The sequence below is a fragment of the Chionomys nivalis genome, chromosome 17 (genome assembly GCF_950005125.1).
Source record: "Chionomys nivalis chromosome 17, mChiNiv1.1, whole genome shotgun sequence".
Taxonomy (NCBI): Eukaryota; Metazoa; Chordata; class Mammalia; order Rodentia; family Cricetidae; genus Chionomys; species Chionomys nivalis.
In genome coordinates this window covers 55,811,689-55,823,949 of record NC_080102.1, presented here as the reverse complement: position 1 = coordinate 55,823,949, position 12,261 = coordinate 55,811,689, and the positions used below count along the sequence as shown (strand labels likewise).

Below are 12,261 nucleotides of genomic sequence, written 5' to 3'. Positions count from 1 at the left end.
GAAACTCAGGCTTAAAAAGGTGTAGTGACTCGGTAAATGTTGACTGACTCCCTTAAGCAATGTGCAAATAAAGGACTGTGTTCAGTGAATGTTAGTGCTGCAGCACCAGGTTGTGTGGCTCCTGCACAGCTGAGTGGACCTGCCACATTGTTCTACATGTGGAGGTCAGAGTGTTGGGAAAAAACAGCCATCGTGCCCTGGAGCCTTGACCCCCAACCCAGCTTATTTATCTCTTCCTCTTCAGACCTGGACAAATTTGCTGCAGAAGATATCATTGATCCTATCGCAAAGGCCAAGATGGTGGCTTTGAAAGGCATCAAGAAAGTGATGGCTCAGGGCAGCATTGGGGTGGCACCTGGTATGAACAGGTGAGACTCCAGGCTGGTGTGCGCAGACTTCTTGTCACACTGTTCTCTTGGGTTCCGTTCCAACTTTTTCCATTGCTCCGTGTTTGAACTGTGCCCTCACTGACACCAAAACCCCTATGCTTTATGGACTATAGGCAGCAAGTCTCACTGCTGGCGCAGAGGCTCTCTGGGGGCCCTGGCAATGATCTGCAGAACCATGTGGCACCTGGGAGTGGCCAGGTAAGGGAAAAATAGGAACTTGTGTACTATTTCACTGGGCTACTTTCCTTAGGGTCTGGCACGGAACAATGATCTAGAAATCTCTCTTTCCACAGGAGCGGAGTGCTAGTGACCCTTCCCAGCCACGGCCCAACCCACCCACTTTTGCCCAAGGAGTGATCAGTGAGTATGGGCAGAGAAGGAGGCTGCAAAGAAGTGGTTAGGAATCTGTAAGGGGTCACGGTTTTGCAGATCCTAACATACAAGTTCTATTCCCAGATGAGGCTGACCAGCGACAGTATGAAGAGTGGCTGTTCCATACCCAGCAGCTCCTGCAGATGCAGCTGAAGGTGCTAGAAGAGCAGATTGGTGTGCACCGCAAGTCTCGGAAGGCTCTGTGTGCTAAGCAGCGCACTGCCAAAAAGGCTGGCCGTGAGTTTCCAGAAGCTGATGCTGAGAAGCTCAAGCTGGTTACAGAGCAGCAAAGCAAGATCCAGAAACAGCTGGATCAGGTGGGAAAAACAAAGTTTAGCCAAGTACCCAGAAACCAGGGATAAGGGGTGACGAATGGGCAGCCCCCGACTGACCTCTCTAAACCTCCAATGTTAGGTCCGGAAACAGCAGAAGGAGCATACAAATCTCATGGCAGAATATCGCAACAAGCAGCAGCAGCAACAGCAGCAGCAGCAGCAGCAGCAGCAGCAACAGCAGCACTCAGCTGTACTGGCTCTCAGCCCTTCTCAGAGTTCTCGGGTACTCACCAAGCTCCCTGGCCAGCTGCTCCCTGGCCATGGATTACAGCCACCACAGGCACCTCCAGGTGGGCAAGCTGGAGGTCTTCGCCTGCCTCCAGGAGGTATGGTACTACCTGGACAGCCTGGTGGTCCATTCCTCAATACTGCCGTGGCCCAGCAGCAGCAACAGCAGCATCCTGGTGTGGCTGGATCCTTGACTGGCCCCTCAGGGAGCTTCTTCCCTGGCAATCTTGCTCTCCGAAGCCTTGGACCTGACTCAAGACTTTTACAGGAAAGGCAACTACAGCTACAGCAGCAACGAATGCAGCTGGCCCAGAAATTACAGCAGCAGCAGCAACAACAACAGCAGCAGCAGCAGCAGCAACAGCAACACCTCTTAGGGCAGGTGGCAGTCCAACAACAGCAGGGTCCCGGAGTACAGAACCAGGCTCTGGGTCCCAAGCCTCAGGGCCTTCTGCCTCCCAGCAACCACCAGGGCCTCCTGGTCCAGCAGCTGTCTCCCCAGCAATCACAGGGGCCCCAGGGCATGCTGGGTCCTGCCCAGGTTGCAGTGCTGCAGCAGCAGCAGCAGCAGCAGCACTCTGGAGCTTTGGGTCCTCAGGGCCCTCACAGACAGGTGCTTATGACTCCGTCCAGGGTGCTGAGTTCCCCTCAGCTGGCACAGCAGGGTCACAGTCTTATAGGACACCGACTGCTCACAGCCCAGCAGCAACAGCAGCAGCACCAACAACAGGGATCTATGACAGGGCTCTCTCATCTTCAGCAAGGAATGATGTCACATGGTGGACAGTCCAAAATGACTACTCAGGCGTTGGGCTCCTTACAGCAGCAGCAGCAACAACAGCAACAGCTGCAGCAGCAACAGCTGCATCTTCAGCAGCAGCTGCACCAGCAACAACAGCTTCAGCAACAACAACAACATCTACAGCAACAGCAGCAGCTTCAGCAACAGCAGCAGCAGATGGGCCTTTTGAATCAGAATCGAACTTTACTATCTCCTCAACAGCAGCAGCAACAGCAGCAGCAACAGCAGCAGCAGCAGCAGCAGCAGCAGCAGCAGCAGCAGCAGCAGCAGGTGACACTTGGCCCTGGCATGCCAGCCAAGCCTTTTCAACACTTTTCTAGCCCTGGAACCCTAGGCCCAACCCTCCTCCTGACAGGCAAGGAACAAAACATTGCAGAGACATCACTTCCTTCAGAGGTCACTGAGGGGCCCACAGCACATCAAGGAGGGCCACTAGCAGTGGGGACCACACCTGAGTCAATGTCTGTTGAACCAGGGGAGGTAAAGCCATCTATTTCCGGAGACTCACAACTCCTACTTGGCCAATCCCAGAGCCAGTCTCAGCCCACCTCAATGCAGCTGCAGCCACCGCTAAGGCTCCCAGGACAACCCCAGCAGCAAGTTAACTTGCTCCATCCAGCAGGTGGAGGAAACCACGGGCAGCAGCTAGGGAGTGGGTCCTCTTCTGAGGCCTCCTCTATACCCCACCTGCTGGCCCAACCCTCTATTTCTTTAGGGGAGCAGTCTGGGCCTATGGCCCAGAACCTTCTGGGCTCCCAACAGCCCCTTGGGCCCATTCAAAATAACACAGGACCACAGCATCCCAAGCCAGGACCTGCCCCTCAGTCTGGGCAGGGTCTTCCTGGGGTTGGAGTCATGCCGACAGTGGGTCAGCTTCGAGCACAGCTCCAAGGAGTCCTGGCCAAAAACCCACAGCTGCGGCACTTGAGTCCTCAGCAGCAGCAGCAGCTGCAGGCACTCCTCATGCAGCGGCAGCTGCAGCAGAGTCAGGCAGTACGCCAGACTCCACCGATCCAGGAGCCTGGGACCCAGCCCTCTCCCCTCCAGGGCCTCCTGGGCTGCCAACCTCAATCTGGGGGCTTTTCTGGATCTCAGACTGGACCTTTACAGGAGCTAGGGGCAGGGCCTCGACCTCAAGGCCCACCCCGGCTCCCTGTCCCACAAGGAGCCTTATCTACAGGACCTGTGCTTGGCCCTGTACATCCCCCACCTCCACCATCCAGTCCCCAAGAGCCAAAGAGACCTTCACAGTTACCTTCCCCCAGTGCCCAGCTAACCCCCACCTATCCAGGGACTCCAAAGCCCCAAGGGCCAACCTTGGAGCTGCCTCCTGGGAGGGTCTCACCTGCTGCTGCCCAGCTTGCAGATACTTTCTTTGGCAAGGGGCTGGGACCTTGGGACCCCTCAGACAACCTAACTGAAGCCCAGAAGCCAGAGCAGAGCAGCCTGGTATCCGGGCATCTGGAGCAGGTGAATGGACAGGTGGTACACGAGCCACCCCAACTCAGTATCAAGCAGGAGCCTCGGGAAGAGCCGTGTGCCCTGGGTACACAGGCAGTGAAAAGGGAGGCCAGTGGGGAGCCAGTAGGGACACCAGGCACCAGCAACCACCTTCTGCTAGCAGGCTCCCGCTCAGAGGCTGGCCATCTGCTCTTGCAGAAGCTTCTACGGGCAAAGAATGTACAACTTGGTGCTGGGCGGGGGCCTGAGGGGCCTCGAGCTGAGATCAATGGACACATTGACAGCAAACTGTCAGGGCTGGAGCAGAAGCTACAGGGTACTGCCAGCAACAAAGAGGTGAGTACTTTGACTAGTGGGGTGTGACATTGAAACCTGTAATTACAGAGTTCAGATGAGCGGGGCTAGGTCAGACAAGGTAGGGCAGCGCCCTTCACAGACTTCTCTGGTTTAGGATGCAGCCACAAGAAAGCCTTTGACAGCGAAGCCTAAGCGAGTACAGAAGACAAGCGACAGGTTGGTGAGCTCCCGAAAGAAGCTGCGGAAAGAAGATGGGGTCAGGGCCAATGAGGCCTTACTGAAACAGCTAAAACAGGTGATCCCCGAGGAGCCTGTCCGGTTTTTCCATCTCGGGATGCGGGGTGGATGCCTGTCTCCTGATATCTGAAGGTCTAGCTATGAGTGCTGCAGTTTTCCAACTTTGTCATCTTGCCCCTCCTAGGAACTGTCCCAGCTGCCCCTGACGGAGCCTACCATCACCGCCAATTTTAGCCTCTTTGCTCCCTTTGGCAGTGGCTGCCTAATCAGTGGGCAGAGTCAACTTAGGGGGGCCTTTGGAAGTGGGGCTCTACATACCGGCCCTGACTACTATTCTCAGCTGCTCACCAAGGTCAGAAACATCGCAATACTTTTTGGGAATAATAAAATTCCTGGGGTTGGAGGTAGGGATGGAAGACTGGAGGAAAATACTGATGTAATGAGGGGCCAGGAGATTATACCAGTCTCCCTATGCCATCTTGCACACAACACCCACCCCACCCCCCAGAATAACCTGAGTAACCCGCCGACACCACCCTCGTCGCTGCCCCCCACCCCACCCCCATCGGTGCAGCAGAAGATGGTGAATGGTGTTACTCCCTCTGACGAGCTGGGGGAGCACCCCAAGGATGCAGCCTCTGCCCAGGATACTGAAGGAACATTGAGGGGTAAGTGAGAAGTTGGCCTCCTTTTGCCAGTGGGATTCGGTGGATGAGTGTTATCCTGCCGCTCAGTATCAGAAATGAGTATGTTGCATACTGCCTTGTGCACTTAGGCAACAGACATTTGGTGGGAAGGGCCCCTTCATGGTTGTTTGGTACAGGACAATATGGGCTTCTAGAGCCTGTTGCAAAGGCAACAGTAGGTAACAGTGAATCTGAAGTTTTCTGAGAAGAAGCAGTCCAGCATTCATGGATATGGAGCCACACTCTGACCTACATTTGAACTCCAGCACACGAGTGTATTTAGCTGTGTTACTTAGATAAGTAACCTGACTTTTGTGAACCTTGATTTCCTCCCTATAACTTGGATACTGTAAATTTCTCCGAACGGTTGTTAAATAATGGTAACATATAATCCCAGCCAACACTGAGAAGAGAGACAACAGGGCTTAAGAGTTTGAAGTCAGCTAGCCTGTGCTACTACGTAAATGAGAGCCTGTCTTTAAATCAGTATGGTACACAAGAAAGTTTCAACGTCTGCATCGTTCTCCTGCTGGCCACATGCTGTTAGTTGAGTAGAAAGTTGGTGACTATAACTAGTGGACTTGGAATGCTGGGACAGCATCACCGGCTCTCCACTCACCTTGACTTTTCTTCCCTCCGCACCCCTCAGATGCTGCAGAGGTGAAGAGTTTAGACCTGCTGGCTGCTCTGCCTACACCCCCTCACAATCAGACTGAGGATGTCAGGTGGGAATGGGGTAGAGGACAGGTAGTCTTGTATCTTCTTAGCTGGGGTCTAAGGATTCAGTTATGGCTACGCCTGATCTCTGCCTTTAAGAGGGAGAATCCATGGGCCTGAACCAACACCTGTTTGCATTTGGCCTTCAGGATGGAGAGTGATGAGGACAGTGATTCTCCTGATAGCATCGTGCCGGCTTCATCCCCTGAGAGCATTCTTGGGGAGGAAGCTCCACGTTTTCCACAGCTGGGCTCTGGCCGGTGGGAGCAGGACACTCGGGCTCTCTCCCCTGTCATCCCCATCATTCCCCGTGCCAGCATCCCTGGTATGTGCGGCTCCTGGCATGGGCAGGCCCAGGGTGGCTGGGTTGTCAGAAGTCAGGGACTGAATCTGCATAGGGTTCTCTCTCTCTTTTTTTTTCTCCAGTCTTCCCAGATACAAAATCTTACGGGACCCTTGACCTGGAGGTCCCTGGAAAGCTGCCTGCTACAGCTTGGGAAAAAGGCAAAGGAAGTGAGGTGTCCGTCATGCTGACAGTCTCTGCTGCTGCTGCCAAGGTGTGTCCTAGGGGTGGGGGGACCCTGAGGCCAAGGAGAACTTGGGTCAGAAGGCAGTCTTTGGAACTTGTCTGGACTGGAAAAAATTTTTTTTCAACTGTCCAAATATTTGTCCTAAGTACCTGCTTTGTTTGAAAGACTGACCTAGGGACTTTGGAGGAGCAGGGGCAGTAGGGTCTCATAGGGTAGAGATAACCGACCAACAGAGCGTCGGGTGACCGCTCTCCTCCAGTCACATCTGGTAGTCCCCTGCTACAGGCTTCTATGGTCAAAGTTGGGAAACAGTCAAAACAGCAGTACAGGTTTCTTTGCAAACAATCTGCAGTGTCGTCCATGCCCTCTGTGGGACTCGTGTGTGTAGCTGGCATGGTTGAAGAGAAGGTGTGTGAGGGAAGCTCGCGTGGACCAGGGGCACAGGCTTGTGTCCTTGCCTTTCCCTAGCAGGGCTCACTGGAGATGCTGCTGCTTTCTCCCATCCTTTCTTCTGCCCAACAGAATCTGAATGGTGTGATGGTAGCAGTGGCAGAGTTACTAAGCATGAAGATACCCAACTCCTACGAGGTGCTGTTCCCAGACAGCCCTGCTCGGGCAGGCCTTGAGCCTAAGAAGGTGGAAGCCGAGGGTCCTGGTGAGTAGAGCAGACCACTTTCGGATCAGAAGAGAGTTCTGGTGAAAGACTGACCCTTTTCTTTCCATAGGTGGGAAAGAAAAAGTTTTGAGTGGCAAGGGCCCAGACACTGGACCTGATTGGCTAAGGCAGTTTGATGCAGTGTTGCCTGGCTATACCCTCAAGAGCCAGTTAGATATCTTGAGCCTCCTGAAACAGGTAGGTCTGGGAGAAGGGTCAGTTTTAAGAAGGTTCTCCCAGGGCAAAGAAAACAATTGCTTTTGAGGGATTGGAGTCTGGTTGAGAGGAGGGAGTGGTTAGTTAGCTGAAGAACTGGCACTAATCACCCAGGGTGCCCTCCCGTAGGAGAATCCTGCCCCAGAGCCGTCCACCCAGCACAGCTACACCTACAATGTCTCCAACCTGGACGTGAGGCAGCTCTCCGCCCCTCCTCCCGAGGAACCTTCCCCACCTCCGTCCCCTTTGGCACCCTCTCCTGCCAGCCCCCCTACTGAGCCCCTGGTTGAACTTCAGGCTGAACCCTCTGTTGAGCCCCCAATCCCTTCACCTCTACCACTGGCTTCATCCCCTGAATCTGCCCGGCCCAAACCTCGAGCCCGGCCCCCTGAAGAGAGCGAAGATTCCCGTCCCCCTCGCCTCAAAAAGTGGAAGGGGGTACGCTGGAAGCGGCTGCGACTACTGCTGACCATCCAGAAGGGCAGTGGGCAACAAGAGGACGAACGGGAGGTGGCAGAGTTTATGGAACACCTTGGTACAGCCTTGAGACCAAACAAGGTGCCTCGAGACATGCGGCGTTGCTGCTTCTGTCATGAAGAGGGAGATGGTGCCACCGATGGGCCTGCCCGCCTGCTCAACCTTGACCTGGACCTCTGGGTACACCTCAACTGTGCCTTGTGGTCCACGGAGGTGTATGAAACCCAGGGTGGGGCACTGATGAATGTGGAGGTTGCCCTGCACCGAGGATTGCTAACCAAGTGCTCCTTGTGCCAGCGAACTGGTGCCACTAGCAGCTGCAACCGCATGCGTTGCCCCAGTGTCTACCATTTTGCCTGTGCCATCCGTGCTAAGTGCATGTTCTTCAAGGACAAGACCATGCTGTGTCCGATGCACAAGATCAAGGGGCCTTGTGAGCAGGAATTGAGCTCCTTTGCTGTCTTCCGGAGGGTCTACATTGAACGAGATGAGGTGAAGCAGATCGCCAGCATCATCCAGCGGGGAGAACGACTACATATGTTCCGTGTAGGAGGTCTTGTGTTCCATGCCATTGGACAGCTGCTCCCACACCAGATGGCTGACTTCCACAGTGCCACTGCCCTCTATCCTGTGGGCTATGAGGCCACTCGCATCTACTGGAGTCTTCGTACCAACAATCGCCGCTGCTGCTACCGCTGCTCCATCAATGAGAATAATGGACGGCCTGAGTTTGTGATCAAAGTCATTGAGCAGGGTTTAGAGGACCTGGTCTTCACTGATGCCTCTCCCCAAGGTGAGCGCGAAATGGGATTGGGCAGGTTTTTCTCAGAAGTCAGTTTGCAGAGTCAAGAAGCTGCACGGCTTTTACGTGGTGCCCTGCACCTACCTCACATGGCATGATGTCTTGAAAACCTGAAAATAATGGGGTTCAACTGTACTCAAACACTTTAAATACCTTTGCAAATGAAAATACTTCCGTGGTGCCTCACCCCTATAATAACAATACTTGGAAGATTAAGGCAGGAAGATCGTGAGTTCAAGGGCACATCCTTTGCTATGTAGTGAACTGGAAGCTAGCCTGGGCTACAGGAGACCTTTTCTCAAAAAACAAATTTCATGTTTAGCTTTTTTCCCTAACCTTGGTAGATTAAATGATGAAGTTTTTATGTGGGTTTTTTTTTTTTTTTTTGAGACAGGGTTTCTCTCTGTAGCCCTGACTATCCTGAAACTCTGCTTGCAGACCAGGCTGTCCTTGAACTCAAAGGCCCAACTGTCTGTGTCTCCTAAATGCTGAGATTAGAGGCCTGTACTGCCACCACCCAGTTGAATGGTGATGTTTTGAGATCCTGTTAATCTGTTACACACAGTTCTAAATTCCTTCTTTTTGTCCGTATGTAAAATCTTTTTTTAGAGTTTTGTTTCTGTGGTATAACCCCACCCTACCACACATAAAAAACTTTTTTCTATTTTAATTTTTTGTGTGTATGGTTGATTTGCTTGCATGTATGTCTGTGTGTCTTGTGCATTTAGGGCCCATGGAGGCCAGAAGAGCGTGTGTGGGATTCTCCGAGACTAGAGTTAAAAACGGTTGTGAGGAGGCTTATGGGTACTGGGAGCCAAACCTGGCTCCTCTGGAAGAGCAGCCATTGATCTGAACTGCTGAGGCTATTCTGTTTTATCTTTGTTTCTGTGTTGATGATAAAGCAGCAGGAAGTATGTTTTATTGAGCATGTACTATGTACGAGTAGGGTAATCATATAGGTTGTGTTGTTCGTGTAACCCTAGAAGGTGAGCATTGTCATTATTATGTAATGTAAACATACAGTGAGGAGACCTGGGTATTTAGCTTAAGTCCCATAGCCATTACTCAAACTTAAACATAATTTTCCCAACTCCAAAGCGTGTATGTTCATTCAGTAGGAGCTGTGACTTCTGCTGGGTCTCTGGGATCTATGCTTGTCATTCCTCTCCAAAATTGAAGCTTCTGGGACTAGGAGACCAGGAGTGGGTCCTGAAGAGGCACAGGGAGGTGACAGTCACATGGTGGAAAGTAGTGCTCAGGAATGGGGTAGGAGTTGGAGATTAGTAAGTAAATGTTATTCTAGAGTGCTGTCTGTCTCACTCCTAGCTGTATGGAATCGCATCATTGAACCTGTGGCCGCCATGAGAAAAGAAGCCGACATGCTGAGGCTCTTCCCTGAGTACCTGAAAGGCGAAGAGCTCTTTGGGCTGACCGTGCATGCTGTGCTCCGCATAGCTGAATCGGTAAGCAAGCGGTGAGGAGCAGCAGCGAGGTGGGCACTGGGAATCCTGGTTCTGCCTCAGAGGGGCTAAGACAGCTTTCTGTGCCCACAGTTACCTGGGGTGGAGAACTGTCAGAACTATTTATTCCGCTATGGGCGCCACCCCCTGATGGAACTGCCACTTATGATCAACCCCACCGGCTGTGCCAGATCAGAACCTAAAATCCTCACACACTACAAACGGTGAGCTTGTGCAACCGGGGCCGTGGGCTGTAGCTGTGGGTGTGGGCAGGACTGTCTGGCCACATTGTGGGGGTTTGAGGTGCAGATCAGTCACCCATAGACCTGGGTAGAGGTACACAAATGGCACTGGGGTGTCCCTTTCCTCTTCCTCGCCAGCTCAGGTGTCCTGGGTTGGCCAGGGATGCAGGACAGAGTGCTCCGGGTACCCTGGGAATGGCTGCTGGGGAGGTTCTTGTTAGACAGTGGTGAGATATGCATGGGAGCTGGTCACTTCTTCCTTCTTTGGTCTTGTTTCCAGAGGGGCCGGTGATACTCCCAAACCTCAGATACCCCATGAGTGCTAGGGTCACCATCCCTCTCCAAAGCTGAGTTGGTTTAGAAATAATTAGAAGTATTATAGAAAAATAATACAACCTTACATTTGTATAGCACTTTATACTTTTTTTTTCAAAGCGTTTTCACATCCATTATCTCATTTGATCCTCACAACAACCTTATGAGGTAGGTAGGGCAGGTGGTATGATCCCCATTTTATAGCTGAGAAAACTGAGGCCCAGAAAGACTGCGTGACTAGATAAAGGTCACACAACTGGGACTAGACCCTCCTCTTTTAACTTGTGGGTTTCTGGTCTTTTCTGTGTACCACAGGAGCCCAACCATGGTCCTTGGGTAGAGGGAGGCAGAAACCATGGCTGGTATCAGGTCTTTCCATGAAGGCCGTTGGTGGCTCGAAGGCTGTCATAGAACGTTGAACATTGTACCCTAGTTAGCCCTAGTCCTTGATGCTCTCCCGCAGTGGTTTTCAAACTCTTTAAGTCCATGTGTCCAGATCCAAATCCCCAGAACACAGAAGCCAGGGGCAGGCTTGCCTTTCTGTGTGTAACTTCACCTTCCTCGGATTGCATTAGCCAGAGGAATTTCAATTCCACTTATGGATTGGTGTTGCAATCAACATTTTGCTGAAGAAAAGAAATTCTGCTAAATAAAACAGAAAAGCACCACAGATGTTTGAAAACCACTGCTCCGGGCAAGACTTTGGCTGGTGCCGGAGGGTGGAAGCTACCACCAGGCAGCAGTCCTTCCCCTGCACTGAGCCATCTGCACAGAGCCCAGCCAGAGCTGTGCTGCCGAGCAGGACGGTCTGAAGAAAGGCAAGGATACCATCAGGCTGTGACTTCATAGCCATTTGAAGACCAGACACAGCCACTGTAGTACAGGTGGCCCCCGTTTTCAGGGTGTACAGCATATGCAGGAAATAGGACTCAGATGACTGAACAAACCATCAGCTTAAATTCTGGGCCTGGGCTACTTGGGGATGACCTCCAAGAGTATGGCCTTGAGTATGGTTTGGCCAGGGGGTGGTAGGAAGTGTGAAGTGGGAGAGCAGGCTCAGTGTAGGGGAATTGTGCCTCTTCCCTCTCTATCCTACTCCCTACCGTGGGCAGTCTGCTACCCAGGGTGTCCGGAAGGATCCCGGTGGCTACTTACTGCCTCTTTCAAGCTGACACCCGGGTCCTTCCACTCCATTCCCAAGGCAGCAAGCACTCATAGTACTTGCTGATAGCACATATCCCAGGGAGGTGGCGGGCAGTGTATGCTTGGTCTGTCTTGTCATGGACTGTATCACCTCCCAGGCCCCATACCTTGAACAGCACCAGCATGTCTAAGGCATATCAGAGCACCTTCACAGGCGAGACCAACACCCCATACAGCAAGCAGTTTGTGCACTCCAAGTCATCTCAATACCGGCGCCTGCGCACTGAGTGGAAGAACAATGTTTATCTGGCTCGCTCCCGTATCCAGGGCCTAGGGCTCTATGCAGCCAAGGACCTAGAAAAGCACACGATGGTCATCGAGTACATTGGTACCATCATTCGCAACGAGGTGGCCAATCGGCGGGAGAAAATCTATGAGGAGCAGGTACTGCAGGGAATGGTAGAGTCCACCCTCTGCCAAGGAGCACGGGGCAGGTTGGGATCCAGGACGTAGTTGGAAACCTGCAGGGAGGGAGAAGGTAGGAGGAATTTCCTAAAGTTCTTATTCCTTCCACAACTTCTGCCTGTCTAGAATCGAGGCATCTACATGTTCCGGATAAACAATGAACACGTGATTGATGCTACATTGACTGGAGGCCCTGCCAGGTGAGCGCTTCCGGCTCATGTGTCTTCTAGTGGCCACTTTCTGGGTGTTTCTGGTTGCCCGGCCTCGCTGACGCTGACTCACTCCCTCTTGCCGTCTAGGTACATTAACCACTCCTGTGCCCCTAACTGTGTAGCAGAAGTTGTGACATTTGACAAGGAGGACAAAATCATCATCATCTCCAGCCGGCGAATCCCCAAAGGAGAGGAGGTGAGAGGAAGCTTCCTGAGTAGG

General features: G+C 52.6%; 1 protein-coding gene across 12 annotated transcripts in view; it reads left to right on the top strand.

Annotated features, from left to right (window-relative positions):
* Kmt2d (lysine methyltransferase 2D) overlaps positions 1-12,261 on the top strand; it is a 36,469-nt gene that overhangs the window by 23,941 nt on the left and 267 nt on the right. For 10 of the 12 annotated variants that reach the window (XM_057791382.1, XM_057791381.1, XM_057791379.1 and 7 more), the window contains 19 exons: positions 245-368; positions 503-587; positions 683-749; positions 846-1,078; positions 1,176-3,923; positions 4,039-4,179; positions 4,306-4,473; positions 4,630-4,789; positions 5,457-5,532; positions 5,674-5,849; positions 5,951-6,081; positions 6,577-6,709; positions 6,780-6,907; positions 7,055-8,195; positions 9,531-9,667; positions 9,758-9,888; positions 11,523-11,808; positions 11,956-12,029; positions 12,129-12,237. In XM_057791382.1, the coding sequence (XP_057647365.1) occupies positions 245-368; positions 503-587; positions 683-749; positions 846-1,078; positions 1,176-3,923; positions 4,039-4,179; positions 4,306-4,473; positions 4,630-4,789; positions 5,457-5,532; positions 5,674-5,849; positions 5,951-6,081; positions 6,577-6,709; positions 6,780-6,907; positions 7,055-8,195; positions 9,531-9,667; positions 9,758-9,888; positions 11,523-11,808; positions 11,956-12,029; positions 12,129-12,237 (6,248 nt within the window). The remainder of the gene's footprint in view (positions 1-244; positions 369-502; positions 588-682; positions 750-845; positions 1,079-1,175; positions 3,924-4,038; positions 4,180-4,305; positions 4,474-4,629; positions 4,790-5,456; positions 5,533-5,673; positions 5,850-5,950; positions 6,082-6,576; positions 6,710-6,779; positions 6,908-7,054; positions 8,196-9,530; positions 9,668-9,757; positions 9,889-11,522; positions 11,809-11,955; positions 12,030-12,128; positions 12,238-12,261) is intronic. The other 2 variants (XM_057791385.1, XM_057791384.1) reach the window with 2 other exon arrangements.